Source organism: Haematobia irritans, chromosome 2 (genome assembly GCF_050003625.1).
Source record: "Haematobia irritans isolate KBUSLIRL chromosome 2, ASM5000362v1, whole genome shotgun sequence".
Classification (NCBI taxonomy): Eukaryota; Metazoa; Arthropoda; class Insecta; order Diptera; family Muscidae; genus Haematobia; species Haematobia irritans.
The window spans coordinates 142,979,536-143,004,231 of record NC_134398.1 but is presented as its reverse complement, the minus strand read 5'-3'; the positions used below and the strand labels follow the sequence as shown (position 1 = coordinate 143,004,231).

Here is a 24,696-nt window from a genome sequence, read left to right as displayed (position 1 = left end):
GGCACTCATGTGTACACAATGGTATTTTTAGACGTGATGTCTGGTAAGGTATAGGGTAATTCTACCGAACCCTTCCTATCAAATCATGATGATGGCAACAGTTAATAAAGGGAAATGGCGAATCAGCCTTAATATAGACGTGTTGCGCAAAGAATATGAGACATGCCAGAAACTCCATAGTAGCCAATGAAATACTTCAAATGTTTAAAAGTTGTACAATATATCATATGAATGGTAAAATTGTACGAAATGTATTTCATATGTTATATGGTGGCCGTCACATAAATTTGCATTACAAAAAGGTGTAGATGTATTAAATTTTATATGTTTTCTCAATATTTGGTGTTTCACCAAGAAAACAAAGGAAAGAAAACAAAAATAAAGCCAAATTAATAAATCACTCAATTGCAGACGAAAAAGAGACCTCTACGGTGTACAGACAAACTATAGCGCTGTGAATTCACTTGAGATGTTTATACCTTAATTGGTGTATGTCTGAAGTCAATTACAAGGCATATTAATTAAAGGTAAAGTCATGCAATCAGGTGACTAATATCGACATTCATCTTGTCAAAGTCTTTGTTTACGTTTAGTAGGTTTGTTTACATTGTTTGTGTACATAAATATTGCTTTTATTTACATTGTGTTGTTTGTATGGGCTTAGTTTTATGAAACTTTTCGCCTACGTGTTAGAAACTGGGGAAAAAAATAAAAGAGCTTTCTTGAAGAACTGTTAAATATAATTATCTAAATTTACAACAAAGTCCAAACGTTCAACAATACAACAACACTACACATACACAAAATATCAACTTAAGTGACCTGTCATTTCAGTTTGACGTTCTAAATATCATGGGGTGTACACACGTTTCCTCGTGACTTTACCTTTAATTAATATGCCTTGAGTCAATTATTATTAACAGCTTTTTTTGCTTTTATGTGAGTGTAGTGATGCTGATTTACCAGTATCTGACAGTCAATGTTTTTATCCTTGATCCGGACAGTATATTTAGAAAATTATCACATTATTCCATTTTAAATTTCGACAATTTTTAAACAATATACAATTTCAAGTGTAATAACAATGTTTTAAGCTCTGGTTTTTTTCAAATAATTTAGTGAAACATCAAAATGGTTTTACACCGTTCACTACACGACGACAGCGGACGAACAGTTTTGGCATAGACCAAGGAAGGTATAGACATCTCAAGTGAATTCACAGCGCTGTAGTTTGTCTGCACACCGTAGATGGCTCTTTTCCGTCTGCAATTGAGTGATTCTTTAATTTGGCTTTAATTTGTTTTCTTTCCTTTGTTCTCTCGTTGAAACACCAAATATTGTGAAAGTTTATAAAATACTTTTCATCTACACCTTTTTTGTAATGCAAATTTACTAATTTATACGGTTATTCTCGTTTTCCAAAAAGAAATTGAGTCACTTGACTACGCAATTGAGTGGATTGACTGCACACTTCAAATAAACAAAACCATGGTGAATTATCAAGGTATGTCTCTATTTTAATTGGTCTATGGTTTTAGTTTTAGTATTGCCATAGACCAAGAAAATATAGAGACATACCTTGATAATTCACCATGGTTTTGTTTATTTTCAGTGCGCAGTCATTCCACTCAATTGCGCAGTCAAGTGACTCAATTTATTTTTGGAAAACGAGAATAACCGTATAAATTAGTCAATTTGCATTACAAAAAGGTGTGGATGAGTAGTATTTTATAAACTTTCACAATATTTGGTGTTTCATCAGGAAAACAAAGGAAAGAAAACAAATTAAGGCTGAATTAAAAAATCACTCAATTGCAGACGAAGAAGAGCCATCTACGGTGTGCAGACAAACTACAGAGCTGTGAATTCACTTTCGTTGTCTATACCTTCCTTGGTCTATGGTATTGCTCTTAACGTGTGATGACTCCATTATAAAATACTAGCAGCTGACTTCATTCACAATAGATATCTAGAGGAATTGTCAAAAACAACACGTAGCCCAAAATAACATTTTGAGAAATAAAATACAAAGAAATTGTTTAATTTCTTTGGCATTATGACTGCGCTACGAACATTTCATTTATTAGGACTTTGTTTGTTCCTCTTGGCCACAGTGGCAAATGCTCACGAGGCCAAAGATTTCGATGATACAATTTTATATAAAATTGACTTTGAAATGCCAGATTTCGATGAAAATCCAGTAAGTTTTGGAACTATTTGCATTGAAAAGTGTTTAAAAATCTATCCATTTTAGGATTTGAGAAATCAAGTGCGTTCATTTTATACTCACGAAAAGGAGAAATATGATTGTGTTATACCATCTGTGACCGAAGCAAGAGAAGAAGCCAAATCTGATGAACCGGAACTATGTAAGTAAATTTCGAAGGGAAGGGGGGAAGGTCAAGAGATAATTGCTTTCGGAAAGACTTGATAGGTTTCTTATAGCATGATTACTAGAACATCGTTCCAATAGTCTTATGGATATAGAAATTGAAGACAAACCTTAATGAAGTACAATCTTCATAATGAATATCATTTATTTCCCTTTATATGTACTTAACTAAATTACTTTTAGAAAACCCCACAAGTTTTTTTATTTGCTAGTTCTTGAAATAAAATGTTATAAGTAGGGTTTTTCGCGGGATCCCGTTCCCGGAATATTGCCGTATTTCCGCTCCCATTTTCCCAGGAATTATGTGCCGGAATTTTTTTCACAGTATTTTATACGAAGCAGTACCAACTATACTACAAAAAAATGATTTTTATTACCGTTGGGTAAGTAAGTAAGTAAATACTTGCAATTTCTTTCGAAATTATATTTTAATATTTCAATATGTCACTATGCAATAATTTGTCCGACATACCTAGAGTGAGGTCCTAGTCCAAATGCTTTTAAATCAAGATTTATCCTCCTGAGTTATTATAGTATTATCTCAGTGAATCCGCATTTCGATGGACTTTTGTACTAAGCAAGCCCTTTTAAACAGCACTTGCTTAATTACAAAATTTCAAAATATTTGAATAATTATTTCAAGGAAGTATTTATGATATATGCAAGGTATATTAAGGAAGGTAGTTTCAAGCTATCAGCGTGTTACCGAAATACCTTTTTTAATATCCAAACAATTTTTTTAATTGTACAAAAAATGAAACTGACAATGAAACCTCTTCTGAGACTTTCCCAACCATTGTAAATTTTTTTTTATTACAAAATATTTCTGTTTGGATGATTCATTGACATGTTGTTTTTTTTTTGGTGAGATTTCCTTGCGGATTTAAGATTTTCAAATGAAATAGAATAGAATAGAATATACTCCTTCGGCTATTCTTAATTTTTTAAATGTCTAAAATTAATACCATATCAAAAGAAGTTTTTCTTTGAACGGGATACCGGGAAATTTGAAACAAATTTTTGCTTTCCCGGGAATGAAAAAAGTCCGGAAAAAAGAAAACCTTAGTTATAAGTTTAATAATTCTATACCGTTCGCAAGTACTGTGACTCATTTGAAAAGTAGGAAACGAAACGAAGACAACTCCATGATTCCATTTGTATGTGACCGTTCATTGTCTATCAATAGTGACTATTAAATGACACAATTTTTAGTAAAAAAAAATCAATTATCTATTAAGGATGATTTGTACTTACCATTGACGAATACATAAAATTCTAAAATTCTATTTTTAATAACAAAAATTAATTATTCATTGCATTCGTCAATTAATCATCGACGAATACATTAAATTCTAAGGCATCAATATCTGCAATTAATAAAAGGCTAAAATTAAAATTATGTTTTTTCTTAATTAAATACGTTAATATATTTTTCATTTCATTTTCAGCCCCCTTCACTCTTCTTAAATCCATTTTCAATACTCCCAGTTGCTCATATCGTATTGAAGCATATTGGTCCTATGAAATCTGTCATGGTTTACATGTACGCCAATATCATGAAGAACGTGAGGGTAAAGCAATCAAATTCCAGGAATACTATTTGGGCAAATGGAATGGAGATAAATCGGAAAAATTACAAAAAGAATGGGAAGAAAGTCGCAAGGCTGGCATGAAATATAAAACTACTAAAATCGATAACATTAAATATCCCTATTTTGAAATGGAATTCACTGATGGCACTAAATGTGATATTATCAATGCACCTCGTACAACCACGGTACGTTACGTCTGTTATCCCCATGGCAAAAATGAAATCTATTCCTTCAAAGAAACATCTTCATGTAATTACGAGGCCATAATTCTTACTTCGGCTTTGTGTGTTATACCAGCTTTTCATCCAGAAGAATATAAAGAAACTTCAATTAAATGCTTCAATTCTCCCGATGATACCCATAAGCCTTTGAGTATGCTTCGCCAGGAGTTGAATGAAATGCAGTTGTCAATGGATGAATTTCCAGTTTCAAAAGAGGCTAGTGATGCTGCCTCAGAAGGTCGTTTTTCTTATCTCAATCGCATTGGAGATGATGTGGACAGACTTGTATTAAGTCTTACCAAAGATGGTGGCCTTACAGCTCATACTCCTGATGCTAGTTCTGAAGAATCGAGTGCATTAAGAACACCTCCAACTACACCAGCTCTACAAGATCTGACTCCGCTAGTGGAATTCGTCAAAGGAAAGAAGTGTTTGACTGGAGTAAGATGAAAAACAAAGAAATAAAATAATCTTCATTATAAAACTCATATTTACTTCTAATTCCAGGGTACAGGCTGGTGGAAATATGAATTTTGTTATGGCAACTATGTCCGCCAATTCCATAAGGATAAAAAATCCGAAACTGAATTATATTTAGGTCATTTCAGTGCAACCGCCCATCGTCAATGGCTTTTGGCAAATCCCGACAAAAGACCCCAAGCTCAGTCCTCTTCCATATGGCATCATTATGAAATGGGTTCGAAATGTGATAAAACAGGATTACCACGCGAAGTTGATGTTAAGTTAACATGCAGTGGAGGTGGTTTGGGTTCTCTAAATCCCAATGCAGTGTCTATGTATCTATTAGAGCCTAAAACTTGTCAATATATTTTGGTATTTGAGGCACCCATTGTTTGTGCTCTTACCGGTTACACAGATGAATATGGTTTAATAGATGAAGAGAAATTAGCAAAATTAGTACAAGAGAAAGAAAAAGCGGGTACTTCGAAAGCCGACGCTTCCAGTGCTAACTCAATGGACACAACTTCAAAAGAAGAAACACCTATCATTATATTTTAGTTAATTTAATTTTTATTGTGATTTTGTAAACTAGTTTTTGTTTATAAGCAAATACATTTTTTAAGACTTAAATATATGTGAAGTGAAACAACTTTAAATAAATTATTACTTCCAAAAAGAGATCATTTAAGACTTCAAAATCCTATACTTTTAATCAGATTCGATAGGCGGTGGCATTTCATCTGGCTTCAGTTCTAATTTTTGCATTTTATTTACCAAAGGTTTATCCGAGTTTATTTCAGCCACAACATCTGTGAATAACTTTTGCCATTCCCATACTTCATCTGCTTCATCCAACACCTCCTGGGGTTGTAGACACTTGGTCAAAATAGACAAATTTACATCGTCTATAGCAGTAAATGCAGTTTGAGACAATAAATCCGAGTTAAGTTCTTTCAAGGTAACAACACGATTAACAGCAACGCTAACATGTAAAGCAAATTGTTTAGTTTTTCTATTGGGGAAAGTTTGAAGCAGAAAATTTAAAACTTACGATGCTGGTTCAGCGATTTCATTCATTAATATATCATCTTTGATATCATCTATATCGGGTATTATAGGTATGTTATCAATAGGTGAACTGGCAGTAGGTGATTTTAAAACAAACCGTTCGCTAAAATATTATTTGTATGTATAATTTTAAAACATTTAACATAATTAAAATGCGGGGAAACTTACTCATCAAATGAACCCTTTTTGGACCTGATTTTGGGGAGACAAGATTAGAATGTTAGTAAAGAAAGAAAGAAAAATAAAAAAGGAATTACTTAAAAAATCTAATTTAATTGAGAAGACAAATTGTTCGATTTTCATTCACTCATATTCCATCTTGTCCTTAAAGAATTCTAATTTTTTGAAATTAGTCTCTTAAGAAATCAAAGAGTTTGGTTAGAAGAAAAATTCTACAAAATTTACCCTATGCGGGTATGTTAGAATAATAAATTTTCAATTGTTAACAAAATCTCCAGATCCGCCAGTAATCTGAAGCTATATGCTCCTAAAAGTTGCTTGCGCTTTACACAAAATGCAGGACACTCACACAAGAGGTGTTTAATTGATTCCTTTTCCTCCGCATCGTGACAGCTCATATAATAGTCATTATACTTCGCGCCTATAGTTTTTGCAAAATCGCCTATCAGGCAGCAGCCCGTTATAGCAGATATCAGGAGTGATATCTGACGTCTCGAGAACACTAGCATATCTAGTGTGCGGTTTAAGTTTAAATGGGGCCATATTTGCTTGGTGTCGTTACAGCCCTTGCAATTCTCCCATCGAACATTTGCCATCATAACAGCCTTCTCACGCAGCATGAGCTTGCAGATAGCCAGGGGCATACCAACAGATTCTAGTTCCCCTGGAACAGTTTCGACCAAACACCATAAAGTTTTTTCAGCGGTGGATTATACCGTCTCAGTAATGCTGGTTACATTGATGAGTGTTTCAAAGCTTCTCTAAGTGGTTTCACTGCAATGTGGAACGCCGTTCGCACTCGGCTATAAAAAGGAGGTCCCTTTTCATTGAGCTTAACATATTATCGGGCAACACTCAGTGATAAGCGAGAAGTTCATCACTATGGTATCACAATGGACTGAATTGCCTAAGTGAGCCTGAAATATCAGGCTGCCACTATACCTAACCTAACCTAAAATATCTACATGATCTTTAATATATGGTATAGGTAAACCTTATAGCCCATACACATTAGGCTCACAATCTATTAAAAGTAGATTTGAAATCCCTTTTTTGTAAGTCAAATGACATTTGAAATCTAGGTAAAGTGGATTTTGGAAGTATAATGTGAATGAGGTATTAAATGCTTTTCAAAATCATATTAATCGTGATATTTAAATCGGGTAATCAATGTTTTTTTTATAAATAAATCGGATTTTTATTGGCCACGTGGGTAATACCCTCCATAATACGTAAAAAATCTCCGCGAAATAGAATTTTGAATGTCGAATCAAATCGATTTTTAAAACCGAATTAAATCCAATTTAAATGAACTATCAAATCGACTCTTTTTGTTGGCCCAAATCTTTGAAATTTTTGTGGTTTTTGTTAAGGAACACAAAATTAAAATTGATGATCCTTAAATCGAGCAATCGATTTTTTTTTATAAATAAGCAGGATTTTTATGAGTCCACTTGACTTTTCGTAAAAAATAATTTCCGTGAAATATAATTTTTAATATCGAGTCGAATCGTTGTTAGTGATGAACTTTCAAAACGACTTTTATTGTTGGCCTAAGTTCTTGAAAATTTTTCTCGATTATATTAAGGAACACAAAATTGGACATCGATAGAGACATCCTTGACTAGAATATGCTAAGATGGGTTTATCCTCAAGAACATATAAATCGACTATAAATGACTTCACAACACATACTTAAGTTTTCCACCACTTGACGAATCAGCCCATCCCCCTGATATACGCCTTAACATGGGTGGACGTTTTGACTCGGCAGTTGACATTAAACTGGAAATATCGGCACCAACACCACCCACAGAAGAGCCAGCAGTGAAGGGAGTGGAGACATTATTACTTGTGGAACTCTGTTGAAGATCCAAATTTAAATCCAAGGATAATTCGGCAGGATTTGCAGAGGTTGTGGAATTTGATGCAACCGTAGATGTTGTTGGTGGTGGTGGGGCATCCTTAAGTACATCACGGCTTTTAGAACGGCGACCTTTACGTGCTGTGGTCTAATTGAATATTGATAATATATAAAATTCTTGGTCAATGAAAGTGCTAACCTTGCGTATAGACATTTTCAATTCTTCTGCCCAATCCATATTTGTACTGTAATAGTCTCCTCTCTGATTGCAGATAAATGTAATTGTTTATTTGTTTTTATTGTTCGAAGCTTGTTATTGTACTGTATACATGGTAAACTGGTTTTAGCCCTTTCGATTTGGCTAAAATACCAAACATCTGTTTTATGTTGCCATGGAGAGATTTTACCTGTTGTCATGGTGAGATCAGTACGGCCTACGCGGTAATAAAAGGAATGATAGATAAATAGTATAGAGGAGATAACATGACATTGAAAACGATTTGATTGTAGACATAGTAGAAAAATCTACTAAAATGGTAAAAAATTGCTGAAAAATAAACACAGCGGTGAATTATCCCCGCTCAGGAATGTTGGTGACATTTCTGAGTGTTTCAAAGTTTCTTTCAAAACTAAACAATCTTAAATTTTGGAACAGCAGGCATACTGCCTGCAGTAGTTTGCTGAAAATTTCTGCTGATCTGAATAAAATTATATACATATTTTTTTTAATAAGAGGGCCATGCGTTTTTCATATACTAAATCTCTATTTAATAGAGGTTTTTTGTGGTTTTATTATATTTTATTATAAATGAAAAATGTAGAAAAAGGTAAAAATAAATAGGTATATTGAAATTTTAGTTTGTTCATAAAAATATCGAATGGAGTCTTCGGTAGTCGCAAATATTGCCGATCTACAAATGCCTGATTCAATTTCACGTTCATTCACATGATGACAATGACAGCCACTCCTTTGGGCTTTGTTTTTCTAAAGAGTATTTTCGTATTAAAAAAAATGTTATTTTTTCGAGATAAATAATCGAATGTTTATTTCATAATAAAGCAGAGAGTATGGCGTTATTAATGAAAACCAATATAAGCCCAATATATTTCATGAAATTTTGCATAACCAAATCGCAATGTAGGATAGCCACTTTTGCTTTTAAATATGATTTGGGGAAAATTGTTCGTTTGTTTGTTGTTCGTTAGACCCTGAAGTACAAAAATATAACAGCAGACATCGACTGCTGTTTTTAGCAGACTTTTTTCTATGAGTGTGCTTGTGGAAGCCTTTTTAGAAGACACGCTTGGTAATTCAGCAGTATTTGGTTGCTACTTCACCAAAGAAAAATCTTTGCCGTTTCAAAAAATGGACGTTTGTTAAACAGCTTTGGTGACTGGTGTAGGGTGAATCTAATTGATTTGAAATTGAGGTCCAGGTCTATTGATATTCGGTATAGTATACGGGGCTCGTTATTGGAAGAGGTTGACTCTTTTGTTGATCTTGGTATTGTTATGGAACGTAAGCTTAATTTTAATGAAGGTATTAATTCGATGGTGAATAAGGCATCTGGGGTTCTGGGATTCATCATACTTCCCTTGTTGGATCCATCCTGGAGTATGGCTCTATCTCTCCAATAAACACAAACACTAGGGAACTCAATGAATACGATTCCATTTCATTTCAAATTTTCCAAAGTTGGGAAATTGTTGAGAAATAAGTGATTTTATATGGAAAACGCTAATTATTGTCTTATTGGGTCTATTCTGTAAATATTTTACAATTGTCATAATTATTCGTCGTATAAAGACACCATAATATTTATGGAGTACTAATAGCTGATGACAAACACAACCCTGTGTCTCTATTGTGAATATTCCATACAGTGATGCCAATTTAGCTATTTTATAGCTAGATCTAGCTATTTTTTATTTTGATCTGCTAGAAAACGTTTATAATTGCTATTAGCTAGAAATCTAGCAATTTTTCATTTCAATTTTGCTACTTTTGGCTATTTTTTAAATATGGCAACAATGTTGAGTTTTCGTTATCAAAAGCAAAACGATAAAGGATTTCGATTTTTTAGATATCGATTGGAAGCACCAAGTACGTGTAAATTTCGATTATTAATCTCTTCCTTTGTGTAATCGGAAAAACTTCAAAAAAAGTAACTGCAATCGTGTGTTCTGTGAAAATGTCTCCGAAAATAATTTACAAACAAAAAATTAGAGATTCTTGGATGCAGCAGAAAGAATTTAAAGATTGGGTAGCAAAGGATGCTTCAGACGGAACGAAGGCATTTTGTACTTACTGCAAATGCAGTATTAATGCAAAAGTTTTTGATTTAAGAGCTCATGCAAAGACTAAAAAGCATATAAGTCGGGCAAATTGTTTTGTTCAAAGCAACAAGTTAAATTTTGTACCAACGTTAACCAAATCAGCCGAGCAAGAGGCAGCTCTTTGTTTATTTGTTGCAGAGCATACCTCAATTGGAACCATTGACCATTTAACAAAATTGTGTATTCAAAACTTCTACAAATCGAACTCAGCTGAAGTGATAAAAATGCAAAGAACGAAATGTGCCAACATAATTAGAAATGTTTTATCGCCTCACTTCAAAGAAGATTTGCGTAATGACATTGGAAAAAGCAAATTTAGTATTCTGCTGGATGAGTCAACAGACATAAGTGTAACAAAACTTCTTGGTAAGGGAAATAACTAGTATATTAACAAAATAGTAATTCGTTTTCTTTGAAGGCATTGTGATCAATTATTTTTCAATGGAACGAGGTAAAATCACATCAACATTTTTAGGTCTAGTTCAACTAGATAGTGGAGATGCTGTAGGCATCGTAAATGCATTACTAGAAGAGTTAAACAACTGGAAATTAGACCCAAAAAACTTAATCGGCATCGGAACAGACAATGCAAGTGTTATGACGGGAAGAAATCGAGGAGTCTACGCAGAATTAAAAAAACGTATACCATCACTTATTTTAATTAGATGTGTTTGCCACTCTGTGCAACTTGCCGTAAACTATTCTTGTGGGAAGTTTCTTCCTGACACACTTGAGTTTTTAATATATGAAACATACAATTGGTTTTCAAAGAGTTCGAATCGTCAATTAGCGTATAAGAATATCTATCAACTCATAAATAATGATAAGGTACATAACTATAACCATAAATAAAATAGTAGTTAATAAATTATTTTAGATAACTAGTTATTTAGTTTAGGTGTTAGAAAAATAACATAATAACAACATTGACATTAAGACAAATTATATATCGTCATATGAAATAAAAAAAGGTATGTTACAAAAAATTCAAAGTCAACTTTTTGATTGATTACAACGAACCGCATCAATATACACGTACCTGTAAAGTTTTAACGTCATAGGACTAAAAAATGAGCATTTTATTATCAAAATTATAAAAGCGTAATAAGCAAGCGCAAGGAATTTTAACTTAGTTTTTTGCTTCACCTGTAAATTGTTTGCAATGCAAGTTACGTTTTTTTATTGCATATGACGATATATATTTTGAATGAAACTAAACAAACCTTTATATTTTAAGTTATTAGGTATTTATTTTAGGTGTTAGAAAAATAAAATAATAACAACATTAACATTAGGACAAATTGTATACAGTTTGAAAGAGACTAAATAAACATTTATATTTGGTTCAAAAGTAAAACTTTATATTTAACTTTTAAGGATCCTCTAAAAATCCCTAGAGTAAGTGATACCCGATGGCTTTCTATTGAAGGGACAGTTAGCAGAGTGCTTGAGCAATGGATTGAATTAAAATTACACTTCAAGTTGGCCTCTCATAACGAAAAATGCCACAAGGCAAAAATTTTAAGCGATCTATATAACGACGAGCATATTCACTTATATCTTCTATTTCTTAAACCTATATTAAAAGTTTCCAGAGCAACAATGCGAACTCTACAAAATTATTGCAAGATCTAATTTTGGCTATCAACTCTCTTCGTTCTAAAATTATACCTACCGACTTGGATATTGATATAATTCAATATGACTTCGAAAATTTTGTACAACGAGATCTCTATTTGGGGTACGACTTCGAAAACAAGGTGAAAGAATTGAAGCTTGAAGAATCAGTAGAAAAAAGAATAAGAGACGAATGTATCAATTTCATAATTGAATTAGTAAAACAACTTAAACAAAGGTAATAGAAGCCATATGCTAAATGTAAAATTTTTAGAATATCTTGTGTATTTTCAGGCTCCCAGATAACTTTAAGGTATTGGAAAAAGTCGAAATGTTTTCGGTTGACAAAATTCTATGCACTAAAAAAGAAAGTATTGTAGAGCTTTTGGAACACTTTGGTTTACCAAATATTGACGAAATTAAATGTCAATATGATAACATAAATTTTGTTAAATGGATCAATAATGATGATACTGTGGCATTTTGGTCAGAGGTGATAAAGTACAAGGATTCCTCAGGCCATAATCCTTTCATTTTGTTAGCAGAATTTGCTATAAGTATTCTTTCTTTGCCTTGGTCCAATGCAGAAGTTGAACGAGTATTCAGCCAAGTAAACATTGTTAAAACAAAGTTGAGAAATAGGATGAATATCGATACTCTTAATTCTATTTTGTTTATAAGGTAATTTTTACATCTTGGCAGATTTATGTATTTCAATATATTTCATTTCCATAGATATGGCCTCCGTAGACATGAAAAGTGTTGTTACAGTTACACTGTACCAGAAATCTACCTTAAAAAGATTGGGACTAATGAATCCTATAACAACACCCCCAATGAAGACTTTGTTGATTTAGATAGCATCGTACTACTTGTTTAAAATTGTCTATTTTGATGTACAAATAAATACATTTTATTTCGCTATTTTTTCTGGCTATGTTCCTTTTGATTTAGCTATTTCTGCTATATATTTTTTGGATATAAATAAAGAAATTTCATTTAGCTATTTTTTCCGGCTATGATCCTTTTGATTTAGCTATTTCTGCTATATATTTTTTGGACATAAATAAAGAAATTTCATTTAGCTATTTTTTCTGGCTATTTTTTTTTTAATGTAGCTATTTTCTGCTATAAATTTTTCTTGATTTAGCTATTTTTGCTTCTCAATAATTGGCAACACTGATTCCATACTGTCAATGCTCTCTCTCTCTCTATCGTTCATAGTTTTTTCTTATCAGTAGCAGCTAAAAGTATACTTCAAAATTTGTGCAAAGAATATTTCTATTAAATAATATACAACGGTCCTGTCGGTTATAAATATTTAAAAAATATTTTAAAATATTCATTGAAAATAATTGCACAAAATGTTAACAGATACAGATGATGATTTCTTCTTTGAAGAGGATAAAATGTAAGTTTAAATTAGTGTTAATTATCTATGCAAAAAAAAAAGAACCAGAAGGCGGACAACATATGTTGAATGTTCGTATTATCGTATTGTTGTGATTGTTTCTACATTCTTTTGGGGGTTGTTGGTTGGCATCAGCAGTTGTATTATGGTGGGGTCAGGACAGTGTGAGTGGTTTTCTTCGTAACAGTTCTCTTTGTAGGCCACCAACCATCCTTTACACATTCGCTCATTTTCATTCGTTTAATACATGGGTTGCTGTTACTAATCGATAATATCCAAATTCTTTTACCGAAACCGACCAAGTACTAACGCATCCATTTTTGGAAGTTGTATAAAATTTTAAATTTTCTTTTATAAAACAAACATTTTTGGATAAATTTATACACACGCGTAAAATTAAAACAAAGTTCAAACTCTGAAATGGAAGACAATAATACACCTTTATTACCAATAGAGGCCTTATCGTAAGTATTTGTTTTTTTTTTGTTGTATTTTCCTTGAGGCTTTCCTCATTCCGATGTACGGTGCACAATAAAGAAATGTGTGATGAGGAAAAACAACAACAACAACCATAACAACTTAACCTACATTTATGTGTGTTCTTTATCTAAAGCTTTGATATAACACCAATTTCCATGGATCCAAAGGAATCGGTGGTAGCCGAAAAAATACCTACTGGTGAATTAATAGCATTATCATCAGATGAATTGGGTTATGTGGAACCCACAAATACAACCACAACGAATGAATTAATCACACTACCATCAGATGATACAATACCGGTGCCAAAGGATGAACAGCCAGAAACAAATCCTGAAACGGAGGCATCTTGTAATTTGGTTGATGACAATTTACAGTCCACCGATGTAACAGCTACAATTGTATACACTGCAACCTCCTTTGGATCGGATAAGTTTAGCGACACTTTATATAAACAGAAATTCGAATTAGAAAGATTGTAAGTTTTGTAGAATTATGACTGAAAGTGGAATAGCTGTGGAAAAATAGGCTAGATCTAATTATCCACAAAATGTTCACATTAAATACCCTATAGCGATTAGAGAGCTAGTAGTAGGTAGAAAAAATTATTGCTATATTACTCCATATTATTAATTAGACTTATTAATTAATTATACTTTGTATAAACAAACAAAAATGTGGGCCACGATTTTATAATCCCAGTAGTAATAAAACGCTTCCTTAAATGTGGCTTAGAGTTAAAATTCCTCTGAATTTTAAAATTTGCGATATTGGTTTTATACCCTAATAAGGGTATAATGACTTTGATCTACCAAAAAAATGTGCCTACCAGAAATGTTGATTTTAGACCCCATAAAATATATACCGATCGACTCAGAATTAGAGGTGTGCACGTGACACGAAATTGTCGTGATGGCAACGGCGTGAGTGTGCGTGATTAACAAACCAAATGTCGTGCGTGAGCGTGAGTCACGAAAATAAATTCTTCGTAAGTGTGCGTTAGTAACGAATTTCGGAAAATACGCTTACGAAAATAATCCCGTCCACGGAAATAAAACGCTTACGAGTTGAATTCATTTACAATTTTAGTGACACCTGGCATGTTAACGAGTTTAATAACGCTTTCGATTTTAATCATGCTCATGTTTTCAGACACATCCCTAATGCGCTTTACAGACTATCAGTTATTCCGGACGACAGTGCTCGTGTCGAACATATCCCATATATTGTGCACATTATAAGTTAAGTCCGAAGGCATAATCGATACTGCTGCATGTTTATGGGATCGATAACACATTTACCGATTATTTAGTCATCGCTGACAAGTCGTATCGATCCGACACACTGTAAGATTCTTTACAAACACCGACATTCCGTCCGGAATAGCTGATAGTCTGTAAAGCGCATAAGGTAGATAACTCATAAAAAATATTCGTGAGCCACGATATTTATCGTGAGTCACGATATTTTTCGTCAGTCACGGTATTTTTCGTGAGTCACGAAATATTCGTGCGTGAATACAAATTTTCTTTTCGTGGGTGTGCATGAATTAGAGGTGTGCACGTGAGTAATAGTTTACTCACGCACACTCACGACTGAAAAATCATAATCACGCACCTTCACGCACACTCACGAAAAGAAAATTTGTACTAACGCACGAAAATGTCATGACTCACGAAAAATATTGTGACTCACGAAAAATATCGTGACTTACGAATAATGTATGATTAATTTACCTTACCGAAGTGTCTGAAAACATGAGCATTATTAAAATCGAGAGTAACATTGGCTGATAATTCCCCGGTCTGACACATAGATGGCGTCGCTAGTATTAAATGCTTATTATTTTTATATAGTACCAACCTTCAAATCATTCGTGTCAAAATTTGACGTTTGTAAGTCAATTAGATTGTGATCTCTGTGAGCGTCTTTTGTGAAGCATCTTTTGTTATTGTGAAAAAAAAAATGAAAAAAGGAATTTTGTGTTTTGATAAAATACTGTTTTCTGAAGGGAAAAAATACGGTGGAAGCAAAAACTTGGCTTGATAATGAGTTTCCGGACTCTGTCCCAGGGAAATCAACAATAATTGATTGGTATGCAAAATTCAAGCGTGGTGAAATGAGCACGGAGGACGGTGAACGCAGTGGACGCCCGAAAAAAATCCACAAAATGATTTTGAATGACCGTAAAATTAAGTTGATCGAGATAGCAGAGGCCTTAAAGATATCAAAGGAACGTGTTGGTCATATCATTCATCAATATTTGGATATGCGGAAGCTCTGTGCAAAATGGGTGCCGCGCGAGCTCACATTTGACCATAAAGAACAACGTGTTGATGATTCTGAGCGGTGTTTGCAGCTGTTAACTCGTAATACACCCGAGTTCTTCCGTCGATATGTGACAATGGATGAAACATGGCTCCATCACTACACTCCTGAGTCCAATCGACAGTCGGCTGAGTGGACAGCGACCGGTGAAACGTCTCCGAAGCGTGGAAAGACTCAAAAGTCCGCTGGCAAAGTAATGGCCTCTGTTTTTGGGATGCGCATGGAATAATTTTTATCGATTATCTTGAGAAGGGAAAAAACAGCAACAGTGACTATTATATGGCGTCACTGTCGCGACAAAACGGCCCCATATGAAGAAGAAAAAAGTGTTGTTCCACCAAGACAACGCACCGTGCCACAAGTCATTGAGAACGATGGCAAAAATTCATGAATTGGGCTTTGAATTGCTTCCCCACCCACCGTATTCTCCAGATCTGGCCCCCAGCGACTTTTTCTTGTTCTCAGACCTCAAAAGGATGCTCGCAGTTGAATAATAAAAAGGAATTTTGACAAAAAATGTGTTTTTCTTTGTTAGACCGGGGACTTATCAGCTAACCTGTTATTAAACTCTTAACATCCCAGGTGTCACTAAAATTGTAATTGAATTTAACTCTTAAGCGTTTTATGTTGGTGAGCAGGAATATTTTCGTGAGTGTAATTCGTTACTCACGCACACTTGCGAAGATATTATTTTCGTGACTCACGCTCACGCACGACATTTTGGTTTGTTAATCACGCTCACGCACACTCACGCTGTTGTCATGAGCGTGACTCACGACTCACGCACGAATCACGAAAATTTTCGTGAGTCACGACAATTTCGTGTCACGTGCACACCTCTAGCGTGAATCCTACAAAACAATATCGTGCATGAGTGTGCGTGAATAAGATTTTTCCGTCGTGAGTAAAATATTACTCACGTGCACACCTCGATTTTGGATATCGTATATGACAGTTTTCGAAGTGGTGGGGATTCTGAGAAGTGTCGTCAAATTCAAAAAATATTGGCAGGGGTGTTTCACAATATGTATGTATATATCAAAATGGCTCTTATAACAATAGTGATGGAAATACTTTTATGTGCACTTTTTGGTACATTTCCTCCATCACAGTTGGCGATTGTTGTAGTGCCACTTAAAGGGGATACGGTCAAAATTTGGTCAAGGGAAAACGCGTGTAAATCGGTGAAATCAATTTTTTTTAAAAAATCAAATTAAATTTCTTTTTCAAGTTCAATTAGTATAAAATTCAGGAAAAATATTCAGTTAGGCTTTCGCTTTTCCAAATCCGAATTGGCGGGCCTCACGCTTGACACCTGCCATCAGATTTTGTACAGCCACCTTGTCCACCTTCTTCGCCGCAGAAAGCCATTTTGCCTTGAACTGCTGCTCGTCCTTAGCAGTTTTTTCGGTCTTCTTTAGGTTCCGATTGACAATAGCCCAGTATTTCTCAATTGGGCGGAGCTCTGGCGTGTTGGGAGGGTTCTTGTCCTTGGGAACCACCTGCACGTTGTTGGCGGCGTACCACTCCATGGCCTTTTTTTTTTTCAATTTGTTTATTGTATTCATAGTAATATATAAATTGCTTACATCTAAGATTCTTAGTTTAAAGAGTTTAAGGGTATTTCCTTTTTCTGCTAAAATATTACAAAATGCGATGAAAGATTACTTAATTATTAATATTTACAATAGAAGGTAAAAATTTTCCAAAAAACCTATATGAACTTTTTATATGCTAAAATTTCCTAAATACTACTTAAAAACTATTTTATATACTAAGAAGATATTAGATCTACAATGTGATTATGTACAGATACATTTGGAATTGAAATTTTCAGATAATCTGTTTATCTTAACTGCTATGAGATCAATATCTGCGATTTCATGTAATCGAGAAGTGGAGTAGCTTCGGGGTAGATTATATATCATCTTTAGCAATTTGTTTTGTAGAACTTGAAGTCTTTGTAGATAGCAATTTGCACTTTTAGCCCACACGGGGGCAGCATAAAATACAACAGAACAAAATATAGATTTGAAAATTAACATCTTGTTATCGATACTTAATGTTGATTTCCTATTTATAAAAGGATATAGGGTACGAATCAGTACATTACATTTGTTGACGATATATGAGATATGATCTTTGTAGGTTAATTTCGGATCTAAAGTAACACCTAAATACTTTACCGATTTTTCCCATTCAATTTCTTCACCACGTAAAACAATACAAGTTTGTGGTAAGAAGCACAATTTTCTCTTCCTAGTAAAGAAAATCGATTGACTTTTCTCACAATTAACTGCTATCTTCCACTTATTGAAATAGTCATTTAGCACACTGAGTGCCGATTCTAGATTGGATATTATGTCCGAGGCTAGTTTAGCAGAAGATAGTATTGCAGTGTCATCCGCAAATATAGAAGTAGTACAATTCTCTAAATTTGGAATATCGGATGTGTAGATATTATAGAGTATAGGTGATAAACATGATCCTTGAGGACACCCAGCAGTAATATTGAACAATTTTGAACGTGTAGAGCCTATGTGAACCCTATATGTTCGTGACGATAAAAAACTCTTTATAATCAGTATTAAATTAGTGGGAAACTGAAGTCGTATTAATTTATAGACTAAGCCATCATGCCAGACGGAATCCTAATGGCTATCATCTTGGCTTCTTTAAATCTGTAGGGAAAATATCCTAATTTGAGGCAGCTGTTGACAAAAACTGTTAGAAATTTTACGCCAGTTTTGGGGAGAAATTTAAGACAGTAATTATTTATACCATCTATACCTGGCGCTTTCCTGACCTTAAGTCCTTTTATAATGGCATGGATTCTTTCAAAATTAGTACCAGATATAGAGGGATCTGGAATTGACCTGAATTCATTAATTGTGTCATTAACAAGGCTTTCCGTAACAGTGTCGCTAAAATTAGCTGAATAATTATGATTTTTCTGAAATGTTTCACCCAAAACCTCACATTTCCCTTCAGTTGTAGAATAACGTTTATCGTTCTCTCTTAAAATTGGGATTGTTCTTGTTTTGTTTCTAATAATTTTTGTCAGGTTCCAAAAAGGCCGTGACGCTTTGTCTAAAGTAGATAACACTCGGTTCCAAGACCTGTTTCTAAATTGTTCTATCTGTGACTTTATGACGGAATTCAATGTTTTAAATTCATAGTAGTCATCAATATTTCTATAACGAAGCCAGTCACGGCGGTATGAATTTCGCCTTGTAATCAGAGATTGGATGCTTCGTGGCAATTTTCGATTGAATGACTTAAGTTGTCTTAATGGAACAGCAAATGAGATTGCTTCGTTGATAGTGTCAGTAAAATTATCTAAAGCTGAATCAATCTGTTCCGTTGTAATAAGATCATTCTCGGAGGGTACATTAAGAAATACGTCTATATGACGACCAAATCTATGCCAGTTGGCATTCTTAAAATCAAAAAACTTACGTACCGCGTCCCCATTACTTCCGTCCAAAGACAATTTAACAGGCAGGTGATCGGAACTAAGGTCATTGATTACTTCAGCTGTAGTCAATCGACCAGTGAAGTTAGTAATAAAAAAGTCAAGGGTGGATCCTTGGTGATTAAGTCTTGACGGTATATAAGTACTATCGTCCGGATATATGAAATTCAAATTATAGGAGTTTTGTTTATTGTATAAAATGTTACCCCAGCAGTTAGCCCGCGAACAGCCCCATGATTGGTGTCTACTATTGAAGTCACCTCCAAGAATATATCTTGTACTTCGACTTAGTTTATGAATATCTGACATAAAACTTTGTTTACGAATACCATTATTACCAACTCGACCGCCTGGGAAATAACATGAATATATATCTACAGCGCCAGAATCATTCATGATTCTAATACCAATGTTTTCTATTAACGATGTGTCTACTATTGGTAATATTGAATGAGAGATGTGTTTTCTAACTATTAAAGCTACTCCACCGCCTCTCTTTAGCTCTCTATCGTTTCTATATGTAATAAAATCGGAATGTCCGAATGGTATATTAGACTTTAACCAAGTCTCTGACAATAAGCAAATGGCCTTTTTACCGTAATGGCAAGATGCCAAATCCGGCCAAACAGTACGGAACAACCGTGTTTCTTCAGGAAAGGCAGCAGACGTTTATTCAAACACTCTTTCACGTAAATTTCTTGGTTGACAGTCCCGGAAGCTATGAAAATGCTGCTTTTCAAGCCACAGGTACAGATGGCTTGCCAAACCAGATATTTCTTTGCGAACTTTGACAGTTTTATGTGCTTGAAAATATCTGCTACCTTTCCCCTTCCTTTTGCCGTATAAAACTCCTGTCCCGGAAGCTGCTTGTAGTCGGCTTTGACGTAGGTTTCGTCGTCCATTACCACGCAGTCAAACTTCGTTAGCATCGTCGTGTACAGCCTCCGGGATCGCGCTTTGGCCGTCGTATTTTGTTTATCATCGCGATTTGGAGTCACTACCTTCTTGTAAGTCGATAGTCCGGTTCGTTTTTTGGCTCGATGCACGGTTGTAGACGATACACCCAGCTTATTTGCGGCATCTCGGAGAGAGAGGTTAGGGTTTCGCTTGAAACTACCGGCAACTCTCTTTGTCGTCTCAGCGGCTTCCGGTTTTCGATTTCCCCCAGACTTCCTGGCTGTCGACAAACGTTCCCCAAACACTTTAATTACATTTGTAACGGTTGATTTGGCAACTTTTAGCGATTTTGCCAGCTTTGCGTGCGAGTAGCTCGGATTTTCGCAATGCGCGAGCAAAATTTTGATATGCTGCTCTTCTTGCTTGGACGGCATTTTGACAAATGAAGAGTGAATTCCAAAATCAAAATAGGATCAACATTCCACACACACACACCTTCAAAATGAGGGGTGTTCAGATTTTTAAATGCAAAATTGAAAGAAATCCGTCAAGGTTATATTGACCAAATTTTGACCGTATCACCCTTTACGAGTCTATGGTAGCGATGGGGTTAACATGGAACTTTGAGATGCTGACAGGGTATTGTGGTTGCTTTTCAATTTCTTCACCACAGCTGATTAATTTACCAACGAGATGCATTTCAATTGCTTAGTGCCGCGACAACAAATTCGATATTAAATATTTATAAAATAAAAGAAAAATGCAAAAAGCAAAGTTTTTTCTTTTTAGTTTACAAACCACTATTATTATTAACTTTGTCATTCTGTTTGTAAGACATCGAAATATTGCTCTAAGACCCCATACCCGTGGTGAAATTCTGAGATGATCTAGCCACGTCCGGCCGTCGGTTGAAATCACACTAACTTCCGAACGATACAAGCTATCGACTTGAAACATGGAACAAGTAGCTGTTATTGATGTAGGTCGGATGGTATTACAAATGGGCCATATCGGACCACCCCCATATAAACCGAACCCAAGATTTGGCTTACGGAGCCTCATAGAGAAGAAAATTTCATCCAGTCCGGTTGAAATTGCATACGCGGTGTTAGTATATGGTGGTGCTACGGTGGCGCAGTGGTAAGCAAGTCCGCCTTGCATACACAGTCCGTGGATTCAAACCCATTTTCGACCAAACACCAAAAAATTTTCAACGGTGGATTATCCCACATCAGTAATGTTGGTGACATTTTTGAGTATTTCAAAGCTCCTCTAAGTGGTTTCAATGCAATGTGGAACGCCGTTCGGACTTGGCTACAAAAAGGAGGTCCCTTGTCATTGAGCTTGCCATCGGGCAGCATTCAGCGATAAAAGAGAATTTTACCACTGTGGTATCATAATGGACTGAATAGTCTAAGTGACGCTGAAATATCGGGCTGCCACTACACTTAACCTAGTAACAACCATGCAAACGTTGGCCTATATCGGTCCATAATTGTATATAGCCCCCATACAAACCGATCCCCAGATTTGACCTCCGGAGCCTCTTGCACTCTAATATTCTAGAAATCTAGTAAAACAATATATTTGCCCATTGCCTTAGGCAAATATATTGTTTTACTATTATGCCTTAACTTGTACTATCTGCTGATTTAATATATAAAGGGTGCGTATTTCATATGTATCTTGATCTTTAGTAGTAGGACTCCATTTTTGACTGCGAACCCACACTGCTAATACAATTATTTCCAACAAAGTTAATTTAGTTTACTTTTAATTTGATATTTTTCATATTTATTATGATTATCCGTGCTAGTGTCTAGTTTCTAGAACATCTACTTATAAATGTATTCCAGTTGCTCGTCATATTGATGTACATATGACAATAATTATTCTACTTTTCACATAGGGGCATGACTGTCAGCACAAAATCGGTGGTGGTAATCAAAGATGATACAAATCTAATAGGGATTAGTATTGGTGGCGGAGCGCCTTTATGTCCTTGTCTGTATATTGTCCAGGTAAATTAATATTCTTAAAACTCTTTTTTTTTTTTAAATTGTAATACTTTTAATCGCCTCGTTCCTCAGGTATTCGATGGTACACCGGCTGCCCGTGAGGGATCCCTGGAGAGTGGCGACGAATTATTGGCTATAAACAGTACCAGTGTTAAGGGAAAAACCAAAGTACAAGTTGCAAAGATGATACAAGCTGCAAGTCAACAGGTCACAATTCATTATAACAAACTCCATGCTGATCCGGAAAGAGGAAAATCATTGGATATTATTTTGAAGAAACTAAAACATCGCATAGTTGATAATATGTCAAGCAATACCGCCGATACCTTAGGATTATCCCGAGCCATTTTATGTAACGACTCATTAGTGAAACGTCTGGAAGAACTGGAGGGTACGGAAATGATGTACAAAGGCTTAGTTGAACATGCCCGACGTATGCTGAAGGCCTACTATGATCTGTTACAAAGCTATCGCTTATTTGGTGATTGCTTTATGCGCATTAGCACAAGAGAACCTCAAATGAGAGCCTCTGAGGCATTTAGAATGTTTGGAGAATTCCATCGCAATTTGGAGAAAGATGGTTTGGTTGTAATCAAACAAATTAAACCAATTCTCGATGATTTGGGAACATATCTGCACAAGGCTATACCCGACACAAAACTGACTGTTAAACGCTACATGGATGCCAAATTTACCTATCTATCGTATTGTCTCAAAGTTAAGGAAATGGATGATGAGGAACATGGTTTCGCCTCCATACAAGAACCCCTCTACCGTGTGGAAACTGGAAATTATGAATATCGTTTGATATTACGATGCCGTCAGGATGCTCGTACGAAATTTGCCAAACTGAGGACGGATGTTTTGGAGAAAATGGAATTGCTGGAATGTAAACATGCCAATGATCTAACCAAGCAATTGCGCAGTCTTCTGGATTGTATGGCTCAATTAAATCAATCCATAGTGGATAGAATGGAAGCATTACCCAATCTATTTCCAATTGAAGTGGATTTCAAAGAAACCGATTTTCAATACAAATCAAAAATTCTGGAACCTCAAAAATTAGATGATGATGAGGAAGAAGAACTTCAACAGCAGCAACAATACCAAAGACAAGGCATCAGTAAAACATCCAAAAATATGGGAGATGTTGTATGTGGTTTAGAGGCTGTGGAAAAACCAGCTACCATTATAAATGTTCCCGCAGTCAAAGCACAAGAACAGGATATACTCTCCCTCTTAGACAATCCAAGTGATAATCTTCTAGATGTACCTACCACATCCTCCACCACGACTTCTCTAGTGACCAATGAAAGTGATCAACTTCTAAAAGATCTAGGACTATTGGGTATAGACTTAAATGCATCACCTCTTAATGCAACTGCAACCAATACACAAAATATTGCCGCTTCTTCCAATGGTGCTTACGACTTTGATTTATTCCTTAATCAAAAGACCTCCTCTGCTACTGCTACAAGTCAATTGGAAAAGGATTTAATGGCTTGTAATGCTTTGGAAACTGATTTACTGCTGCAATAAATTAAATGAATACCCGAAGTTGTTACCTTTTGTCATCTATGATGATGCTATAAAAATTCGTCCTAATCTACGGAATATCTATGTAGCTAGCAAAAAACAAAACACACTAAATTGTACCAGAAAAATTTCCTTCTTTACTTGTTTCCTAAGTGAATTGATTTCGTTTTTTTCAGCTTCAAAATCTTTCAGGATTTCTGAATTGTACATATATATATATAAATACATCCTTATATAATCAAATATATATTGATACAATTTATAACCAAAATATAATAATTTATGGGTTAATAAAGATACATCATATACATGCATTTTTATTAAGAATCTGTATTTTTTAAAGAAACCTCAAAAAATCAAAAACCAACTTTTCGTGACCACCCCAAAAAATTGAAAAAACCACCCAAAACCTAAAAAAATTTAAATTTTTATATGAAAAACTTCTTTTGCCCATATCTCCTAAACTAAGCGTCCTAGAGCGAAAAGGACTTTAATACGTGACCACCCCCAAAAAAATTGAAAAATTCGCCCAAATTCTAAAAAATTGAAATTTTTGTATGAAAAACTTCTTTTGGCCATATCTCCTAAACTAAGCGTCATAGAGCGAAAAGGACTTTAATTCGTGATCACCCCCAAAACATTGAAAAATCCACCTAAATCCTATAAAAGAGGATGCTGATGAGTAATGTGGTAATCAGCGTTGCCAATTTAGCTTTTTATACCCTCCACCATAGGATGGGGGTATATTAACTTTGTCATTCCGTTTGTAACACATCGAAATATTGCTCTAAGACCGCATAAAGTATATATATTCTGGG

The 24,696-nt window shown here is 34.7% G+C and overlaps 4 protein-coding genes across 6 annotated transcripts; 3 read left to right on the top strand and 1 right to left on the bottom strand.

Annotated features, from left to right (window-relative positions):
* The first annotated feature begins 1,967 nt into the window (after window positions 1-1,967).
* Window positions 1,968-5,365, top strand: LOC142226395 (endoplasmic reticulum lectin 1-like). The gene is made up of 4 exons (XM_075296393.1): window positions 1,968-2,200; window positions 2,255-2,369; window positions 3,841-4,646; window positions 4,713-5,365. The coding sequence occupies exons 1-4, from the start codon at window positions 2,057-2,059 to the stop codon at window positions 5,223-5,225; spliced, it is 1,578 nt and encodes a 525-aa protein (XP_075152508.1). The 5' UTR covers window positions 1,968-2,056; the 3' UTR covers window positions 5,226-5,365.
* IFT43 (intraflagellar transport 43) lies at window positions 5,215-8,395 on the bottom strand. Its single transcript, XM_075296394.1, has 5 exons — window positions 7,979-8,395; window positions 7,611-7,927; window positions 5,904-5,927; window positions 5,719-5,838; window positions 5,215-5,649 (listed from the first exon to the last, which is right to left on the bottom strand). The coding sequence occupies exons 1-5, from the start codon at window positions 8,015-8,017 to the stop codon at window positions 5,376-5,378; spliced, it is 774 nt and encodes a 257-aa protein (XP_075152509.1). The 5' UTR covers window positions 8,018-8,395; the 3' UTR covers window positions 5,215-5,375.
* A 1,298-nt stretch (window positions 8,396-9,693) lies between these two features.
* On the top strand, window positions 9,694-11,299 carry LOC142224137 (E3 SUMO-protein ligase KIAA1586-like). Its single transcript, XM_075293924.1, has 2 exons — window positions 9,694-10,482; window positions 10,535-11,299. Exons 1-2 carry the CDS (start codon window positions 9,972-9,974, stop codon window positions 10,966-10,968), a joined length of 945 nt encoding a protein of 314 aa, XP_075150039.1. The 5' UTR covers window positions 9,694-9,971; the 3' UTR covers window positions 10,969-11,299.
* A 1,690-nt stretch (window positions 11,300-12,989) lies between these two features.
* PICK1 (protein interacting with PRKCA 1) lies at window positions 12,990-24,205 on the top strand. 3 transcript variants are annotated; one of them, XM_075296389.1, is made up of 4 exons: window positions 12,990-13,144; window positions 13,758-14,102; window positions 22,234-22,345; window positions 22,415-24,205. In XM_075296389.1, exons 1-4 carry the CDS (start codon window positions 13,098-13,100, stop codon window positions 23,879-23,881), a joined length of 1,971 nt encoding a protein of 656 aa, XP_075152504.1. In that variant the 5' UTR covers window positions 12,990-13,097; the 3' UTR covers window positions 23,882-24,205. The 3 variants fall into 3 exon arrangements, with proteins under 3 accessions (XP_075152504.1, XP_075152507.1, XP_075152506.1); XM_075296391.1 differs by lacking the exon at window positions 12,990-13,144 and adding an exon at window positions 13,267-13,608; XM_075296392.1 differs by lacking the exon at window positions 13,758-14,102.
* Window positions 24,206-24,696: the final 491 nt, after the last annotated feature.

Bases quoted from the DNA above. Each gene is read 5' to 3' on its own strand.
- LOC142226395 (XM_075296393.1), top strand. From the start codon at position 2,057: ATGACTGCGCTACGAACATTTCATTTATTAGGACTTTGTTTGTTCCTC. The intron at 2,201-2,254 runs GTAAGTTTTGGA...TATCCATTTTAG, and splicing joins CAGATTTCGATGAAAATCCA to GATTTGAGAAATCAAGTGCG. The intron at 4,647-4,712 runs GTAAGATGAAAA...TTCTAATTCCAG, and splicing joins GAAAGAAGTGTTTGACTGGA to GGTACAGGCTGGTGGAAATA.
- IFT43 (XM_075296394.1), bottom strand. From the start codon at position 8,017: ATGGATTGGGCAGAAGAATTGAAAATGTCTATACGCAAG. The intron at 5,839-5,903 runs GTAAGTTTCCCC...ATAATATTTTAG, and splicing joins AAAAAGGGTTCATTTGATGA to CGAACGGTTTGTTTTAAAAT. The intron at 5,650-5,718 runs GTAAGTTTTAAA...TTTACATGTTAG, and splicing joins GAAATCGCTGAACCAGCATC to CGTTGCTGTTAATCGTGTTG.
- LOC142224137 (XM_075293924.1), top strand. From the start codon at position 9,972: ATGTCTCCGAAAATAATTTACAAACAAAAAATTAGAGATTCTTGGATG. The intron at 10,483-10,534 runs GTAAGGGAAATA...TTTTCTTTGAAG, and splicing joins AAGTGTAACAAAACTTCTTG to GCATTGTGATCAATTATTTT.
- PICK1 (XM_075296389.1), top strand. From the start codon at position 13,098: ATGTTAACAGATACAGATGATGATTTCTTCTTTGAAGAGGATAAAAT. The intron at 13,145-13,757 runs GTAAGTTTAAAT...CTTTATCTAAAG, and splicing joins TTCTTTGAAGAGGATAAAAT to CTTTGATATAACACCAATTT. The intron at 22,346-22,414 runs GTAAATTAATAT...CTCGTTCCTCAG, and splicing joins CTTGTCTGTATATTGTCCAG to GTATTCGATGGTACACCGGC.